The sequence below is a fragment of the Centropristis striata genome, chromosome 15 (assembly GCF_030273125.1).
Source record: "Centropristis striata isolate RG_2023a ecotype Rhode Island chromosome 15, C.striata_1.0, whole genome shotgun sequence".
NCBI classification, from domain to species: Eukaryota; Metazoa; Chordata; class Actinopteri; order Perciformes; family Serranidae; genus Centropristis; species Centropristis striata.
Genome location: NC_081531.1, coordinates 33,893,748 through 33,914,207, shown reverse-complemented (window position 1 = coordinate 33,914,207; position 20,460 = coordinate 33,893,748). Strand labels below are relative to the sequence as shown.

Genomic DNA, 20,460 nt, shown 5'->3' with positions numbered 1-20,460 from the left:
ATGTCTTCTTTCTATTATTCCCTTTTATTTTGCAGCCTCCCAACCTGTGTGGTAATCAGGGTTGTGGGATGATTATGGGGCCTAACCTGATTTAACCTATAACCAAAATTAACCTAATCTAATCTAATCCGACATATTCTACTGTTAATCCATTAGTCTATGGACTGACCAGTATGTCAAAAATATTTTTTTATTTTACTTTACTTGGACGTTTGAGCTTATCTGGGCAGAATAATGTGCATGCAGAGCTTGCCAGTACAGTAGAAAGCTTTCTATCATGTCTGACTTTTTGGCCTGATTATCAATAAAAAGAAAAATATTTACAATGGGATTTTTTTATACATTTTACAAGTAAATCAGGTGCCAGACTGCATGAATAAAAAAAACATTAAAACATGTTTGTCCAGGCTAAGCCCTGCATATACTATATTATATCTGTACACCTAACCGACTAAATGATGGGCTTTGTAATGATAATAATAAACAAGTAGAAAAACAAATAAACAAAAACGCAGGAAACATAATAGACTTTGATATAGATAACTAAAACTGGCTACAATAATACATATATGCATATATTTTGCTGTTTACAAAAAGTAATTCAGTGCATTAAGTTTGTGACCTGTATTACATCAAAACCCTTCTTTTTTTCCCTTTCCCCCAAATATATGTATATATATCTACATGATAGCAAGTGGACCAGGCCCTGAGGCAGCAAAACAGCACAAGATGGTTCTTGTTAATAGCAAACTCAAAAAGTTTGAGTGTTTTTTACAGGTACACCTCACTAAAATCTCATTTCATTGTTAGGACTCCAACTTTGCTAATTTTGTGTCTCAAATTAGCTCTTAATAGAGTCATTAGCCTTTAGCATAAGGGTTCACTTACTTTTTCTACCAGCATTATGAATGTTTCATGGATATATTCAATAAAGACATGAAATATTAGAATTGTTTGTGTGGTATTAGGTTAAGCACATTGTGTTTGTCTCCAACTAGAACAGATCAAATCACATTTTATGACAAATTAATGCAGAAAACAAGTTCATTTCAAAAGGTTCACATACTTTTTCTTGCAACTGTATATATGAAAATGATAATAAAATATAATATATATCATACAATGTATGATATATGTTTATATTATAAAAAATAAGTTCAATTCAATAAATATAATAAATAATCCACACAATAAAAAGTTCAAAAACATTTAGCCATAGTAGAAGAACCATGCAACATTTCCATAATGCATAAAAATATGAACCGCATTGTACTTGTCATTGGGGCTTTTTAATAGTGGTTAAATCCTACAATCTCAATATCAGTCCCCTTGTTTATTTATTTAATTCTTATTTATCTTATTTATTTATCTTTAATTCTTATTTTTATTATTTTTATTCAGCATTTTACAGCATAGTTTGAACAAAAATTAGTTGTTTTGTTCATAAAAGGGATTTTTTAATCAATAACTGACATATAGACATGCAATTATACCCATACATATATACTACTAGACTTGCATCCATATGGAAACAGATTTAAACAAAAGAAGGGTGTTTTGGGAAAATGTCCACTTTCAGTTTCTGCCACATTTGCTCAAATGTATTTATTTGACCTCTTGTTTGTTTTTGGTTCCCATTTTATACTTGTTTGCATTCTTTTTGAGAGAAAAATCAATTATGATTAAAATGAAAAACTTTACCTGACCTTACCATGATCCCCTTTCTATTTATGGACGTCATCTCTGTTGCTACAGCGCCCCCTGCTGTGGATTAGAGGCACTACAGTCCAGTTACACAGTTCCAACTTTACCTCATGTTCATATGGCCTCTATAGCATGTGCATGCTTGCAACTTTGTTTCCTAGTTTGTGCAATAGATTGAGATCATACCCACTTTATGTACATGCTTTTTTAAAAGTTTTAATAAATTATTGGTGGTCACGTTTCAGTGCAATAAAGGGGCGTGGTTTTTCCAGCCCAGCAGCTGTATCTTTGCTCATATTTGTGGCATTTCTGCCCTCCCCTCTCAGCAGTCACATGGGCGGTTTCTGTTCTCCCGTGACACTTTTGAACAAATAATAGAGGGACGAGGCGTGCCATGGCTGCCGGGTTGTTATTGGGCAGCACATCTTCCACAGCATCCAACTCTCGGGACAGCACGGTGCTGTCCACCGGGCGGCGGCTCCATTAAGACTGTCCACTGCGCATCTGACCCTCCGCATCGTTTAGACAGCTGGGACAGACACGGAAAAGAAACAGGAAGTGTGTGGAACTCTCTCGTGGAGGTTCATCGAGGTAAGTTTGCCTTGTTTTTGGTGCTTTAAGGGGACACAGTGGGTGTGAAAATCCAGGATGTTTGACTGACACGCTGCAGGAGGACTTTAACAGCCGGGTGCGTTGTTTTATTACAGCTGGGCGAACCGCCGGCGCGGACACTTCCGACCCTAAAAAACGTAAACAAACGTTTACTCAAGATGCAGCTGCAAAATGTGGCGCATTGTGTTTTCTTTTTGACACCACAAAAGATGTAAAGTTTTAATGCTTTGGAGCATTTGCTCCACCCTCATGCTACGTATGTGTGTGTGTGTGTGGCGGAGACGGAGATTTATTTTGGGGCACCGACTTGTTCCTGAAGTCTTTCTGTAGCTTTTAGTGTGAGTGCGTCACCAGCAGCATCCTGCAGGGCATGACCGAGCGGCTAAACGCCTCTGCTGCCTGCACCAGCCACAGATAAAGGAACTAAGAGTTATAGATACCGAGCATGAATACACTTCTCATTGATTCTAGGCTACAACTTCCCCCTTTTAAAACTGTTCACATGATATATGACTCATCACATGTGTTTTCACCCAAAACTTGCAAAATAGCTACATGTGACGAGTCACTAGTGATATTCTTAAAAGCAAACTACTGTTTTGGTCTAGCTTTTGACTGAGTTTTGTCAGTGTGTTTGTTTATTTATTTATTGTATTTTACTGTTCTAGTCTGGCTTTTAATAGAGCTTTATTATTTGTATACCTGTCTAATTATCGGCTGTATTTTACTTTTTAGTGTAGTCTTTAAGTTTCTATAATAATAATAATAATAATAATAATGATAATAATATAATTATTGTTTTAATGTATTTTTTTCTGTGTAATTATTCACTATATTTTACTTTTTATTATAGCCTTTAAGTTTCTATGGTGATGATAATAATAATAATAATAATAACAATAATAATAATATTTTATCTGTTTAACTATTTTTTTTTTCTATTTTTTTAGTTTATTTCTATAATTGATTCTGTTTCTACCTCTTGGTACAGGTTCCCTCCTCCGGTTTTTTCCTCACTGTAAATTGAAACGAATTCAGATAGCCTTTCCTCAGCTCTTTAAAAAATAATAATTATTGAATATATATTATCTCCTGTCCTCTCCTCTCTGGTCTGTGTAAACAGATTTTCAGTGAATATTTGTCACGTGACCGTCCTTCTCAGCAGAATTAATCATGACTCATGACAATCAATCTCACAATAATCATGACACTCTAGTTACTCCTGTGACTCAGTAACAGGGTGTGATCACTATAACAATTATAAAATGAATTTGCTTCATGTCCCGTCATGTCGTATTGTCTACTTTGGGATTCATATGATGTGATTCTTGTAGCTCACAGAGAGGCAACACTGGCAGCTTCAGTGATGACAGCTCCACCTTGAGAAGGAATGGGGAAAGTTGAACGATGAGGGGAAGATAACAGCGAGGGTCACCTGTGCACACGGGGCCCGCTCAGGCTGCTCAGCTGAGATTTCTGCTCTGCACTTTGCGCTACATGTAGAAACAAACGGGCAGCTGTGAATCAGCTGACTGTAAATACCAGCTGGAGGTGTGAGTAGCAGCAGCATTCATTAAAAACAGCAGGCCACAGCCTTTTCTCTCTGGTGTTTGAGTAGCAAAGAGATGTAAACATGGGAAGTGACTGTCTGGAGAAAGTAACCGAGCAGGTACTGCATTGTCTTGTCAGGTGACTGTGTGGCACCTGAGTGCTGGTGAACTTGTTTGGTTTCATTTGCATGCTTGTGTTGAGCAACTGAATCTGAAAAAAATGTTTAATAAATCCCAATTAATGCCAGCTCTTCAAAACCCTGAAACATATGTTTTCTTTAAAAGATCGCCAAAAATACAACGTTTATTGTAGCAAGAAACTGTAAAAACAGATATTATCGTCAACATTTGACCTTTCTGACAGTCCTTGAATAGATCACAGGTTAAGAAAGTCTCCTTTTAGAAAAATTACCGAAAACGAAGCTTAAAATTGGGATATTTCTGTAAAAAATCCCATTATTCTACATGTCTCATTTTAAGCCGTTGCCAAAAATCAACCAGTTGGAACAACTAGATGCTGAAATCTGAAAGGGCTTGTTGGGGGTCAGAGGGTTAAAGTGAACAATTTGTTGATGTGAAGCTGGAACGTTCACAAGACAGTACATGACGTGCTACTGTGCACATGATGATCTTCTTAATAGGCAGTGCTGAAAAGGGTAAAATCAAAAACAAAAGCCTTTGTCTTTGTTGCATAAAGCTACATGTGATTTGAATGAAAGATTGAGACTTCAATTAAAGAAAAGACACTGACGGTATACAGTACAGGCCAAAAATTTCTCGCTCATTCAAGTTGAAGCTCATTCAATGCGTTTCCTTTATTTTCATGACTATTTACATTGTAGATTCATCAAAACTATTAATGAACACATGAGGAATTATGTACTTAACAAAAAAGTGTGAAATAACTGAAAACATGTCTTATATTCTAGTAAGCAAAGGGTGGTTACTTTGAGGAATCTAAAATACAAGACATGTTTTCAGTTATTTCACACTTTTTTTGTTAAGTACATAATTCCATATGTGTTTATTCATAGTTTTGATGCCTTCAGTGAGAATCTACAATGTAAATAGTCATGAAAATAAAGAAAAACGCATTGAATGAGAAGGTGTGTGTCCAAACTTTTGGCCTGTACTGTATATTAACTCACTTTGTCCCTTTTTAAAATGGGGGAAATGTTTAACATGAACACACACTTGGTATTCAGGTGACTGTGGCTAAGGAGTCCTTTAATCACAGGGTTAAATCACCGGCTCCTCCTCTACATATGTTGAAATATCATTGAGCAAGACACTGAAGGTGCTTTCTGATCGCCTGTGAACAGGTATTAACCCTCTGAACCCCGCCGGCAGGATTGAAACGTATGTTTTTCTTGAACAGATCACCAAAAATACACTGTAAAAACAGGCAGTATCGCCAAAATTTTAACTTGTCAACAATCCTTGAACGGATCATAGCAAACGACAGTTTCCATTAGAAAAAGAAACCAAAATAAAGCTTAAAATAGGGATATTTCTGTAGAAAATCCAGTTATTCTACATGCTCTGTCAAAACATGTACTGTTTGGAATAACTGGATCCAGTTGAAAACATTAAATTCTGCTCCTCAGCGACACTGTGAAGCCATGATTCAATGAAATGTGACAAATATTTATTGACAATCAGACAGAACTGCAGGCTGTTTACACAGAGCAGAGAGGAGAGGACAGGCGAGGTTGTAAAAATGCAAATAGTTCAATATGTATAGCATTTGGAGGCACAACTTTTTTTTCCAATATTCATGACACTTGTGGGCACTTTTTAAAAAGATTTTTTTTAATTAATTTATCAGAGAAATTCAACTTGCTTTTCCTTTGTTTTTAATGTCATTATAACTGTGTTATTCTGCACAAAAGACAATTTGGGAAAACTAGAGAGGAAAATTCAAGATATCAATACATCCGCTGATATAGTGAATTTTTGAGCTGCACTGTAAAAAAAAAATGTCCCAGACACTTAAAATAACTGCAGATAATTGAAATGGAAAGACCCAACACCTCCAACATACAGTCATTGGATTAGGGAAATCATGTACCATATCAAGTTGGAGAAGATCAGATACACAATTAGGGGGTCTACTAGAAAATTTTATAACATTTGGCAGCCTTTCTTAATGTTTGTTGAAGATATGGAGGCAGACAATATAATACTGTAAACCTCTGCTGTTGGCCTCAGTCATCATTATAATTATATTTATATTTATGTATTTGTTGTTATGTTTTTGTTTCTTTGTTTTCTTCTTTTTTTTTCTTTCTGATTTTTGCTAATCTGGCTATATGAATTCTGTATTTTTAACTATGTATTTCACACTGTGAACTGTTAAGTCTGGTACTTGGGGGGGGGGGGGGGGGGGGTTACTGAGGGTTTTTTTTTTTTTTCTTTCCCTTTTTCCCTGTGTGTTCTGTTGGACCTATGTTAAATTGTAAACTATAATCTGTAAAACAAAATAAAAACACCTTGATAAAAAAATAAATAACTGCAGATAATTTAAATACATTTACTTCACTTTATGGTTAATATCTGTAACAAAAGAATATTGTTTATGGCATTTGCACACAAAAAAACCTGTGTATTAATACAGTACATTTCTGGAAAATTACTTTTTAACAGTGTGGAACTAAAGTCCTCATCCACTTCTCTGTCACAGGGTCACAGACTGACCCCAGGGTCTTCTCCTCTCAGCGACGATGTCGACTGAGCGAACCCCTCTGATTACGTCGGGCGTGTGCGGTCTGGCTGTGACGGCGGCATGCAGCAGCGTGGAGCTGGACGCCGCCGCCCCTCAGTCCGACCCGGGGACGCCGAGCAAAGACCCTCGAAGACTGAATACTTTCTTCGGGGTGATGGTGCCGACCATCCTCTCAATGTTCAGCATCGTGCTGTTCCTGAGAACCGGTGAGTTAGTCAGGCGGCTTAGTACCAGATCTGAGGAGAAAGGGGACACGTCGGACAAAAGCACCACATTTTTTCCACATGCTCTCCATCACTATAGGTTTAAATTTTTGGTAGGAGCCACTTCATCAAGATTGTGGATCGGAGATGGCAGCCATATAAAGTCTATGAGAACCAATGTATCTTTCAAGCCACTTAGAAGGTCAATCTTGGGGTCAAAATATACATTTTCTGGGTCAAGGAATCAATTAAAGCTATTGAGAATATCACTAGATGACTCACTGTAAATAATGTGCTGATCAAGATCTGACATGAGATGAAAAGTGTTCCCTTGATTTTATTTTGCAGTGTACATGGCAGCTAATCTGCACTCTGCCGTGAACATAGATTCCAAACATTTTCAACTCAGGATTCCCTGCTGCAGCACTTGAAGCGAGTTGCCTACCAGTCTGGGTGAAAATGAACATATTTATTTGATCAAAAAATCATCTAGTGATATTCTCAATAGCTTTAAATGATTCCTTGACCCAGAAAATGTAGATTTTGACACCAAGATTGACCTTCTAAGTGGCTTGGAAGATATAGCATTTCCCATAGACTTTATATGGCTGCCATCTCTGATCCGCAATCTTGATGAAGTGGCTCCTACCAAAAATTGAAACCTATGGTGATAGAGAGCATGTGGAAAAAAATTGGTGCTTTTGTCCGACGTGTCCCCTTTATTTGGCTAAGCTGCCTGACTGAGTGGTGGAGGAGGTTTTTGTGTTTACAGTGGATGTTTGTGTGAGTAACTTACAATATAAGTGAGTCATTGTGCCGTGGTGACTAACTCTGATGTGATGTGTCTTACAGGGTTTGTGGTTGGTCACGCGGGGCTGTTGCAGGGTCTATTAATGGTGGTTGTAGCCTACACCATCATTTCTCTCACAATACTGTCCATCTGTGCCATTTCCACCAATGGTGCTATCCAAGGTGGTGGAGCATACTGTATCCTTACACATCAGCTATTTCAAACCGTAGACCGCAGCATTCAAAGTCAAAGTTTGAATTCTGTTGTCTTTAGTGTCATTAAAATGTGACTTTTAGATAGATTATAATCTAAGCTTTGCAATGACTTATGTCTTCATGATACTCTGTCTTGGTTACCATTTTTAAATACTAGATTTATGTGTAAAATGGCGAAAAAAACTGTAATGATTCAGGAATGAAAGTCTTCTTAACCTCCTGAGACCCAAGCTTTAGTTTGGCAAGTATTGTTAGTTTCTCCTAAAAATTTAGGATTAGTAGGACATGATAAGTACAAAAACTAAGCATTATTAAAAACAAAGTATTATTAAAAACTAGGCGTTATTTTACTGTAGAACACAAGTTAATTCACTAGTGTGTAAATCAGTTTATTTCGATACATTTACAGCCTCTCTTTGAAAGAACGATAGCAAAATCTATTCGTTCTCAAATGAGAACTTCCTGATTAGCAGTCGTAGCTTGTTGCTATTGCTAAAAATAGTCAAAATGTACAGAATCTCAAACTACAAACATTATTAAGCACAAATAAACAAGTTTAAACCATAAAATCTGATCAGGTTTTGTACCTGGTCCACTTCTTTCTGGGGATAAGCTGTTGATTGACTTTACCAAGATGCTGCCATCTGATTTTTTTCACTCCTTGATGTATTTTCTAGAGTGTGTACTGCTGAGGACAACATGTCATAGTTAAGCAGAATGAAGTATAAAGGTCCAGCAAACCTAAAATGTAATGTCCACATATGAGGACGCAGGTTCTCAGGAGGTTAAGTGTGGTTTGATCCTGCCCACTATTGAACAATTTCACAGTGAAACATCGACCTTAACAAAATGTGAACAGACATGATCAGTCGGTCTCTGGGTCCGGAGTTCGGAGGCAGCATTGGTTTGATGTTTTTCCTGGCCAAAGTGTTTGCATGTGGAGAGTATGTTCTCGGTCTTGTGGAGGCGATTCTTGACGTATTCGGTTCGGATCCTGGTAAGTTGTTGCTCTATCTCAGTGATTCCCAACAGGGGGGTCCCGACCCCTCCAGGGGGGCGCGAAAGATCCACGGGGGGGTCGCGAAGCCCTCTTGATTTTATGGGATGTAATAAATCTAATGTGTTAAATATAGATGAGTCAACATTTAATTCATTAGTGGGACAAAAACAACTAAATAAGGGCTACATTAAACGTTTATTCATTTATTTAAATAGAAAAATCACTATAGAAAAGTTTAAAAATAAAGGCTATATCGTGAGAATAAGGACATGTGTAACCTCACCTAGTGGTAACCTCACCTAGAGGTAACCTCACCTAGTGGTAACTTCACCTAGCGGTAACTTCACCTAGTGGTAACCTTACCAAGTGGTAACCTCACCTAGCGGCAACCTCACCTAGCGGTAACCTCACCTAGCGGTAACTTCACCTAGCGGTAACCTCACCTAGCGGTAACCTCACCTAGAGGTAACCTCTCCTAATGGTAACCTCACCTAGCGGTAACTTCACCTAGCGGTAACTTCACCTAGCGGTAACCTCACCTAGCGGTAACCTCACCTAATGGTAACCTCACCTAGTGGTAACCTCACCTAGCGGTAACTTCACCTAGCGGTAACCTCACCTAGTGGTAACCTCACCTAGCGGTAACCTCAACCAGCGGTAACCTCACCTAGCGGTAACCTCACCTAGCGGTAACCTCACCTAGTGGTAACCTCACCTAGTGGTAACCTCACCAAGTGGTAACCTCACCAAGTGGTAACCACCTAGCGGTAACCTCACCTAGTGGTCACCTCACCTAATGGTCACCTCACCTAGCGGTAACCTCACCTAGCGGTAACCTCACCAAGTGGTAACTTCACCTAGCGGTAACCTCACCTAATGGTCACCTCACCTAGCGGTAACCTCACCTAGCGGTAACCTCACCTAGCGGTAACCTCACCTAGCGGTAACCTCAACCAGCGGTAACCTCACCTAATGGTAACACAGAGCTAAAGGAAAATTGGTGAAGCGTCAGGGAGACGAAAATGCTGAATATCTCAAAAAGAAAAAGAGAGGGTACTATGAAAGTTACATTGAGTTCAGCTTCATAGAAGCAATCGACAATGGGGGGGTCGCCAAAGTTTACAATGGTAAAAATGTGGGTCCCTCAAGAAAAAGGTTGGGAACCACTGATCTATCTCTTGTTCTACCTGCTACACTTTTCCTTGAGCATTCTCAGTTTTCTTCCTCCTGTGTTCCAGACTCCTCTGAGGCCGTGCGGGTGCTCCCTCAGGGTTACTGGTACACGGTGCTGTACTCGTCAGTCGTCCTCCTGCTGTGTCTGTTCGTGTGTCTGGTGGGCTCCAAGATCTACTCCCGCACCGCCTTCGCCATCCTGCTGCTGGTCACCGTGTCCTTGCTGTCCATCTTCATCAGCTCGGTGGCGGTCAAACCTCGCGATTTCGTCATCACCCACAAGGGAACGGGCAACCAGACGCTCCGCTACAACGCCAGCTACACGGGCTTCAGCGCCACCACTCTGAGGAACAACCTGGGCTGTGAGTGTTGTCATGAGGATGTGAAAGTGGTTGTAAATTTAGAGGCTTCTATAAAATGTTTTTGTTGTTCCTCATTTTTATCGTTGCAGCTGGTTACTCTTTGGACTACAGCACCAACTCTGTCATGAATTTCGCCACTGTGTTCGCCATCATGTTCACCAGCTGCACTGGGATCATGGCCGGAGCCAACATGTCAGGTTAAAGCTTGTCCTTTTACATGTATAGTCATATTGTATTTAATTTTATTTAGCTATTTATTTATTAAATTACATTTTTATTTGGAAAAAGGTTATATAACATAGTGTGCACAAATCTTAAAAAACACAAATCTTTTTCAATTAACCATTTTCCATTTTTTCAAACACATCGTATTTTTTATGTATTTTTTCATTTGGCATATATTCCCATATTCTGTCCTCATCTTTTTTTTGGACGATAATATTTTATATGGTTTACATCAGCAGCAGGATTTCAATATTGCCCAACCTTGAATTATTCTTCTAAATTATTGTTTTAATAATATTAAGTGTATTTATAGTTTTTATTTATAGTTTTTAGAATTTCACAAATAATAAAAAACATTTTTTTTAATACTTTATTGCAAGGCTTCTTACTTTCACAAACATAATCAGTCATTTTGTTTTCTTTACAATATTGTACCTTGCATTTTTTTTCCTCCCTTTTTTTTCAAGGTATATATTCACAAAGTAAATAACAAAACATAGGGTAAACAGACAAACATATATACAAGGCAAACTGGTATTCCCCAAATGAGGATCTCCAAGAAAAGGAATAAACCACAAACTAACGACACACAAAAAAAAATAAAAATAAATACTAAGATATACTAAAATAGACTAATGAGAAAATAAGGGGTGGTGCATGTAGCGTGTCCATGAATCTGTGTGTGTTTATGCATGTGAGTGTTAGTGTTAAATAATAAAAACCATGATGGAGATTGGTTCACCTTTCCAAGGGCATGCACAGCAAATGGCTCGAAATTTCACTAAACATGAGTTCTGTTTTGAACACGGCGTCTTTCTTAATCACTAGCTGGGCTGATTCTCCAGCTGACACATGGCTCGAGGGCCCACTCTCTCTACGGGCCCCATCAATCCCACGGGTCTACATTTAAGCCCCTGGCGTGGTTAATGACCTGTACTGTAGCCGGCAACCAGTTGAGATGTTTTGGCTTCACTTTTTACAGCGTATGGTCCACAAAACATTCACATCCTGTTAATCTGTCTCATCTCTGAAGGGGAGCTGAAGACTCCGAGTGTTTCCATCCCTAAAGGCACCATCGTAGCCGTCTTTTACACTTTCACGGTCTACGTCCTCCTCTTCATCCTGGTCAGCGCCACATGTGACAGGTCTGAAATGGCTCGTGATACCATTATATACTATGTGATATGGATACTTACTCTGAACCCCACCAAGATATGTTTTCTTTAAAAGTTTTTGCCTTTAAATACAAGGTTGACAGTGGAAAGAAACTGTAAAAACGGCCATTATTTTCAAAATTTTAACTTTTCAACAGTTCTTGAACAGATTATAGGTCACGAAAGTTTCTGTTGGGGGAAAAAGTAACCAAACAAAGCTTAAAATTGTGATTTTTTTTTTTTGTCAAAATCACTTTATTGTACATGTAACAAATTCCATTTTATTCCATTTCTTTTTAAATTGTCAGAGAAAGTCAACTTGCATTTTTTTCTTTTTTGCGATTTTTGTCATGAAGCCTGTGAGTCTTTCCCACTTCTAGCCATGATTGTGCTGATTCCATAGAGCTGCAGGACTATAGTATTAAATAGGAGTAAAATGTAAAAAGAGTAGAAACGCCCTGAAAAGGCTTGTTGGGGTTCAGAAGTTTAAAGAGAGATCAGGAATTGAATTAGTAGTTATTTGTCTGTTCTTCTTTAGGACCCTTTTGATTCAGGATTATGGGTTTCTCCAGAGAATAAACATCTGGCCGCCGTTCGTCACCGCTGGGATTTTCTGTGCTTCTCTGTCAGCTGCGATGTGCTCCATGATCGGAGCGTCCCGTATCCTCCATGCTCTGGCTTTGGATAGTCTCTTTGGTAAGGCTTCAAGTTTCTGCTCATCACTTCAGTGTTGTTTTCAGCTCAGTTGTATTTTAAGGCTACGTTTACATGATGACGGTCTGAACAGAAGACGCAAAAGTGGCGTTGCGTCTTCACTTTTTATTCCTCGTTTAGACGAGCGTTTTCAGGAGGAAATCTGCTGCATACGGTGACGCAAAAGTGTGTGGAATTGGATTGTATGCAGCCAGGCGGCATCACTTAAAGAGATAAGAGCATCTTTGGGCATGTGGAAGTTTTCACACCACGTATTTTCATCAGCTACTCCTTCCACAAAGTTCTCCACCATCCACTAGATCTCCCAGGTCTCGTTCACAGCCGTCTGGCTCGCCTCCCACCAATCGGTGCATCCAAAATGTGATGGAGGTAATTCCAGATCCTTCTCTGTTCACTAATACTATCTGTACATATCCTGTACATTTGGTGGAAAGACTCCTGTAAGTTTATTAGAGCTGCCAGAGCAGCTTGAAGGTCCGACGCATGGAAATAATCCCACGTTTGTTTATTTCCTGTACTGGAGCATGTACACTACCGGTCAAAAGTTTTAGAACACCCCAATTTTTCCATTTTTTTATTGAAATTCAAGCAGTTCAAGTCAAATGAACAGCTTGAAAGGGTACGAAGGTAAGTGGTGAACTGCCAGAAGTAAATAAAAAAAAGGTAAGCTTAACCAAAACTGAAAGATAATGTACATTTCAGAATTATGCAAGTAGGCCTTTTTTCAGGAAACAAGAAATGGGTTAACAACTTAACTCTATGGAGTCTTGGGCTATTTTGTCCATTTTTTAATTCTTTTCATGTCTTTGTAAGTCATTTTGTGTCTTTTGGTGTCTTTTTTTTGGTCATTTTGTGTCTTTTTTTTAGTCCTTTAGTTCAACATAAAATGTGATTTTGAATCTTTTTTTATTTTCAAAACACTATCATGCTCAATAAAGAATTTTAAATGTTGCAAATGTGCATTCATTTCAGAGTACACTGAGACATTAAACTGCATCATTTTCAATTAAATTCTGGAAAAGTTGGTGTGTTCTAAAACTTTTGACCAGTAGTGTATGTGACGTAAACACATACGTGACGTGAGCAGATCAGATCAGAGTTTTGTGTCTTGTCAGTGTAGACGACACGCTACGGCGGAGCGGATTTAACTTTTCCACTTTGGAAGGTGGTTTCAGATTTTTGCGTTTTTAAGCCCCAAAAACGCCGTCACCATCTAAACGAAAGGCACTTCCGCTAAAATATTTTGGCGTTTTTACCCACAAGCGTCCTCGTGTAAACGGGGCCTAAGACACCTTTGTTTTCTTTCACAGGTTTGCCGTTAGCCCCGGCTGCCATCATATCAAACTCTGGGAATCCGTGGGTTTCAGTACTGTACACCTGGGGTCTGGCACAGGTGAGAGGAGTTTCTGTGGTTTTTAGTATTTTAAGAATTACAACTAGTGTCCTCAGCTGTGGTTTGTGATGTGTTTGTGTGTGTTTCAGTGTGTAGTTTTTGCAGGCCAGCTCAATGCTGTAGCCAGTGTGGTGACTGTTTTCTATTTGCTCGCCTTCGCTGCGGTTGACCTGGCCTGCCTGGCTCTTGAGTGGGCGTCAGCACCAAATTTCAGGTAATAAATGATCAATTACTCTTAAAGGAAAAATAAGAAATCCGTTGGAATTGCAGTTAGGAAAACCATGGGAAAATTCATAACAGTTAGTATTGTCATTTTGGATTTTAATTATCAAAAAACTGTGTTTAATTACATTCACAGTGAATGCTGTCATATTTAATGTTCATTCATGCTCATCCTGATATGGTTATTTATATTTTTACATGAAGTATTTGCTTTGTTATTATTATAATGCTAATGCAAACAAAGAGTGCATCATGTTGTGAATTTTATTTGTAGTTTTCATTATAAAACTTAAAATGTGAAATTATTTCAGTGTTTGTATTTGTACTAGTTGAACATTTTCAACACATTTTAACAATACAGTCATATAACTGATAACTGTAATAGTTCTGTTCACTTTAATCATGATATCAAAGCTTCATACATTTTTTCAACAGTAGTCAGCGAAGTACACTTTTGAAAAATTAAAATACAAACAAAAACACTTACTGTTGACGTAAAATATCCCAATTTAAATACGGCTGTAGAGGATATGTTGAGTTTCAATGCTGTGAGATTTGAAAGCTCAAAACTTTGTATGTGCTCTTAAAAAGATGGCCAAAGACACACCGTTTATTGAAGTAAGAACTTGTAAAGACAGGCATTATTATTGAAATTTTAACTTTCAGTCTTTGAATGGATCATCAGTTACGAAAGTCTCCGTTAGAGAAAGTAACTAAAACGAAGCTTAAAATTGTGATGTTTCTGTCAAAATCACTTTATTCTACATGTCTCGTTTAAAACGTTGCCAAAAATAAACCGTTTGGAATAACTAGATCCTGTTAAAAAACATTAAATCCTCCTCGGCGACACTGGGAAGCCATGATTTATTCTCACGTGACAAATATTCACTGAAAATCTGTTTACACAGAGCAGAGAGGAGAGGACAGGAGAGGCTGTAAAAATGCAAATAGTTCAATATGTAAGGGAAATTCAACTTGCGTTTTTTTCTTCATTTGGGTAAAATAAAAGGCTAGAGGGAGTAAAATGTAAAGAAAAAACAACAACTTGCGGCTTAGATGGTTAATCTTCAACTATTTAGGTTATCAAACAATCAGCCTCACTTGGATTTATCCCATTGTATATTTTATGGGAAAAAATAAAAACAATATTTATTGCCTTTCTGCTTCTGTTTTTCATGTGTCTGGCGGCCTCAGTTCTTTGTCTCTGTGTGTTTAACAGGCCGACCTTCCAGCTCTTCTCCTGGCACACCTGCCTGCTGGGCATCCTGAGCTGCCTGGTGATGATGTTCGTCATTAACCCCGTGTACTCCTCAGGCAGCATCGTCCTGCTGCTGCTGCTGCTGCTTTTCCTCCACTACAGATCACCCACCAGCAGCTGGGGCTACATCAGCCAGGCTCTCATTTTCCATCAGGTATGTGGACTCACACACACACAAGCACAAGCACACTGCAAAAAAACTTGTATTTTTTGGCCTAAAACAGTGATTTAAGTTGGTAAAACTTGGAAATATAAATTATTGACATTTAGGGCAATAATGTAAGTTAGCACAACAAAGGAAGCCAGTTGTCTGCTCAAAAACAAGTTGGTGAGTTGTTGTTACTTATATCTTTAAGTTGGGGTTCACAACAAGGGACAATAGTTCTGATAACTCTTATTTCTTTGTTGTGAAATGCGGGAAAGTGGTGAAATTCGCTCATTAGCGAAAGCTATCGGCTAACTGATGCTAGCGGCGCTGCTTGTTACAGCTACAAGAGTAGCCATTAGCGTATCAATGCTAACTCAAAATTGTGGTCGCAACATTAGCTGACATTTCATAGCGGCGTTACAATCGTGCCAATTCAGCACATTGCAGAAGTTAGCAGAAGTAAGGATTCAGTAAGGAAGTAAGGATAAAAATCTGAATTCAGAGTTGCGCAAACTCAAAAACAAAACTTCAAATATTTAGTTTAATTGTCCAACTTGTCCAATTTTATCGAAGTTTGTTGCCTTAAAATTTTGAGTTCACCCAACTTTTCTTTTTTTGCAGTGCACACATTATCAGACATGTGCTTCAGTGTGTCAACAGTGCTGTCGTCCTTTTGGTTTAGGTGCGTAAGTACCTGCTGATGCTGGATGTGAGGAAAGACCACGTGAAGTTCTGGAGGCCGCAGATGCTGCTGATGGTGGCCAACCCTCGCTCCTCCTGTCAGCTCATCCTGTTCATCAACCAGCTGAAGAAAGGAGGGCTGTATGTGTTGGGCCATGTGCAGCTGGGAGATCTGGGTAATTCTCTGTGCATGGTCTGTGGTGACCATCTGCAGCTAACAGTATTAAATTATTCTTATCTTTGAATCATTGTGGAGGTCTCGTAGCCAAGTGAAACTCACCTTTTAGCCTGCTCATGTGCCTGCGAGCCGTTCACTGATGTGTACAGTTAACGGGGCATCATGCGATTATTTTTATCCTGAACAGGACGAGAAGGATGCGGTTGCATATCACTGAAGTTGTGTAACAGATCTGATTGGCCTACCTGGAGACCACAGGCTTTCACTTTCCATCTGCTGCTTCTCTTGCATTATTAATAAGATAATAAGTCTCCTCTGTTTCATTGCTGCATCAGACCTGAACGTGTAAACCAGATATACTTTCATTCAGCCAAATGTCTCTCTTTTTGTTTATTTTGCTAAATAAGCACATATCCTTTTCAAACCATAAGAATATAGTGTGATGCATCCTGAGGATTCAGATTATCTGCTGACATTAACTCTCAGTTTCCTTGTCTGCCCCCTGGTGACCATTAGGATATATTGCTAAGTCTACAAACAGTGCAATTAGTTTGTTTATTCCCCTGAATCCCAAGCTGTTTTTGCTCTTTTTACATTTTACTCACTGTGGCCTTGAATTGTACGCAATATATCAGTCCTGCAGCTCTATGACATAAATCATATAATAGGAAAAATAAAAAAAACAGAAGTTGAATTTCTCTGATGCCTTAGTGTCATGAAGATTTGGAAAAAAAGACTCTCCACATGCTATACATATTGAACTATTTGCATTTTTACAGCCTCTCCTGTCCTCTCCTCTCTGCTCTGTGTAAACAGATTTTCAGTGAATATTTGTCACATGACCGTTCGTCTCAGCAGAATCAATCATGGCTTCACAGTGTCTCTGAGGAGCAGAATTTAATGTTTAACAGGATCTAGTTTTCCAGATGGTTTATTTTTGCCAACATTTTAAATGAGACATGTAGAATAAAGAGATTTTGACAGAAATATCACAATTTTAAGCTTCGTTTTAGTTACTTTTTATGATGGACACTTTTGTAACCTATGATCCGTTCAATGACTTTCAGAAGATAATTCCTTTTTTATGACAGTTTCTTTCTACAATAAACTGTATATTTTGGCTATAACTTAAAGAAAACCTACATTGGAATGTTAATCTGTGTTATTCTGCACAAAAAACATTTTTGAGTTGTTCCCACTTATAGCCATGATTGTGCTGATTTCATAGAGCTGCAGGACTTGTATACTGCAGTGAAATTCAAGGCCACAGTGGGTAAAATGTGAAAAGACCCAAAAAAGCCCTGAAACAGCTTGTTGGGGTTCACAGGGTTAACTTGTAATGGAGTACTTTTACATTGTGGTACTTTTAATTAACCCATTGAAGCCTGGAAAGCGTTTACATCATTTTGTAGTATTTTGTATAAGCTCTCAAATACTTTTTGAATTTCATTTCTATCTGCTACAGAGGCTGAAAAATCTATTATTTAGTAGAAGAGTTCACACTTTTTTTTCCAGAATTTTTCCAGAATTTCCAGAAAATTAGAGGCTTATTTTAAAATCGCCCAGCGGTTTTTCAGGCCTCAATGGGTTAAGGAGTACTTCTGTTCTACTGTACTGCTGAAATGTGTTCAGAAGTTTTCCATCTATGAAATAAATCCCTGTATTGTTAAACTATTTGTTTGACAAATGAATTCCCTGTGTTCTAGACTCCCTGCCATCAGACCCGGTCCAGCAGCAGTACAACTTCTGGTTGAGCCTGGTTGATAAACTCGGGGTGAAGGCCTTTGTGGACCTGACACTGTCTCCCTCCGTCAGACAGGGAACACAGCATCTGCTGCGCATCACAGGCCTTGGTAAGCTCTGATTTCTCATATTCCCTGCCGTGCTCACCTTCACTACAGATTATGATGTTTCCTCATCTGTCTGTTTCCCTCTACTAGGTGGCATGAAGCCCAACACGCTGATTTTGGGGTTTTATGACAGCTGCACTCCTGAGGACTTCTTCCTACAAGATTCAGCGTTCTGTGATTCTTCCATAGGACAAGGCAGTGAGGGCGAGTATAATTTCGGAGTGGATTTGCCTTCATTACAGGCCCATTTCCCCCCAGTCCGACATGTTGAGAGCCCACGCTGGCTATCACCAGAGGAGTACGTCGGGATCATTTCCGACGCCATTAAAATGAACAAGAACGTTTGCCTCGGCCGCTATTTCTTCCAGCTGGAGGGGGAGGACAAAGATAGCAAAGAGGACGGGTCGGAGCGGACAATAGACGTGTGGCCTCTCAACCTGCTCCAGCCAGGCAGCCGAGATTACGAGGACGTGTGCAGCCTCTTCCTGCTGCAGATGGCCTGCGTGCTCAACATGTCCAACAAATGGCGCCACGCGAGGATGAGAATCTTCCTGAATGTGGAGACGGAGTCCAGCGACCAGGGCTGGGTGGTCAACGAAGAGACGTTCAGAGAGCTGCTGAAGAAGCTGAGGATCAGGGCGTCCATTAAGATCGTGCCGTGGGACTCTGTGGTGCAGCACCACGTGCAGCAGGACGTGAAGCCCCCTGCGGAGCAAACACACGCTCTGTCGGAGGACTTCCTGTCCGCAGTGAACAGTATGCTGATGGAGCACAGCTCGCAAGCCACTGTTCGCTTCCTGTATTTACCTCAACCCACTGCTCAGCGCAGCCAGGCGCAGCAGTACTTGGCACAGCTGGAAGCAGTGACCAATAGTTTAGGGCCAACGCTCCTGATTCACGGTCTCACCCCGGTCACATACACAGATCTATGAGCATGTGCAGCCTTGTTTATTGATGCTGTAGTCGTATCTGTGTAAACTCTGGTTACATGTCAGATGAACACATAATGTAAGGAGAAGGTACAGTATGTTGCACCAGTTACTATACGTTCACCTAATGCTTTTGTGTTGTTTTACTCACGCTCCAGTCAAATGCATTTTTAAAAATATACCACTTGAGGTTTCTTTCTGGATTGAAATAGGATAATTTCCTATTAACTCATACTTGAACTGGCTTTGTGATTGAGCCAAGAAACAGGGGAATACTAACTATTGTGGGGGAGATTTATGCTCGTATAACCTCTTGTTTGCATTTGCTTTAGGTCTGTCTTTTCACATGAGACGGGAAAAGAAACAAAAATACAATTTGTTTGGAGCAATACGGGTTGTCTACGACATGGAATATAGAAATTTCTATAATTTCATGGATGAAATGATGAATTTTTGTTTTGCCGAGAGAAACAGATTTTTCTGGTTCAGTCTCTAAATTGTATTGTGTTAATACATTTTTTTTTTTTTTGTATATATATATATATTTTGTATTTTTGTTGTTTGCTTTTTTCCCAAGTTCTCACATTTCTGCTGAATACTGGACAAACTTAACCCAAAGAGTTCTAAATTCTGAGCTGATTTTTTTATTTTCATGCACTTCTGCAAGCATTCCTTTTACTGTGCATCTGTAGTATTCACAAAGGGAACTGCTCTTCTTGTTTTACCTCAGAATTGTGAACAGCATTCATTGCTGTTGTGTGTGCTAACCGGGAAAATATATATTGGGATTTTCTTGTGAAAAATACACCAAAAAGAGGACAATGATTCAGACAAAATCACAGTTGAAACCACAGCAGTTCATTCACCCTCAAAATACAGGGTGAAATGTTATTACTGTCGTGTTGCAACCAAGGTTATTATAGTTAACGAAAACTAACGAAATAACGAAAACTAGAATGGAAAAAAGATTTTCGTTTACTGAAATAAAAATAAAAACTAGAGTTTTTTAAAAAACGATAACTAACTGAAACTGTATATTGTGGTTACAAAACTAACTAAAACTAACTAAAATTATAGTGAAAATGTCCTTAGTTTTCGTTTTTGTCAGCTTTTTTCATTCATAATTCAGTGTATTTATTTGAACATGCAACACATGGTGAATATGTTTACTGAGACTGGGATGTTTACACTAGAACCAAAATTCAAAACACCCAGAACTGTAAGAGTTAATAACCTTATTGGGGCTGAGATGGATAAACCAAAGGAAATAAAGGAAACATTTATTATGAACTCTTTGAATCACGCACCCAACAAATACCCCATTGCAAAAAAACTAAAACTAACACTAAAACTAATAAAAACTAAACTAAAACT

The 20,460-nt window shown here is 38.8% G+C and overlaps 1 protein-coding gene across 1 annotated transcript; it reads left to right on the top strand.

The window, feature by feature from the left end:
* Positions 1-1,962: 1,962 nt before the first annotated feature.
* Positions 1,963-19,911, top strand: slc12a9 (solute carrier family 12 member 9). Its single transcript, XM_059351606.1, has 14 exons — positions 1,963-2,295; positions 6,550-6,797; positions 7,647-7,781; positions 8,659-8,796; positions 10,038-10,334; positions 10,424-10,531; positions 11,593-11,704; positions 12,252-12,409; positions 13,738-13,820; positions 13,910-14,034; positions 15,262-15,454; positions 16,131-16,305; positions 18,014-18,160; positions 18,248-19,911. The coding sequence occupies exons 2-14, from the start codon at positions 6,590-6,592 to the stop codon at positions 19,087-19,089; spliced, it is 2,721 nt and encodes a 906-aa protein (XP_059207589.1). The 5' UTR covers positions 1,963-2,295; positions 6,550-6,589; the 3' UTR covers positions 19,090-19,911.
* The last annotated feature ends 549 nt before the right edge of the window (positions 19,912-20,460 follow it).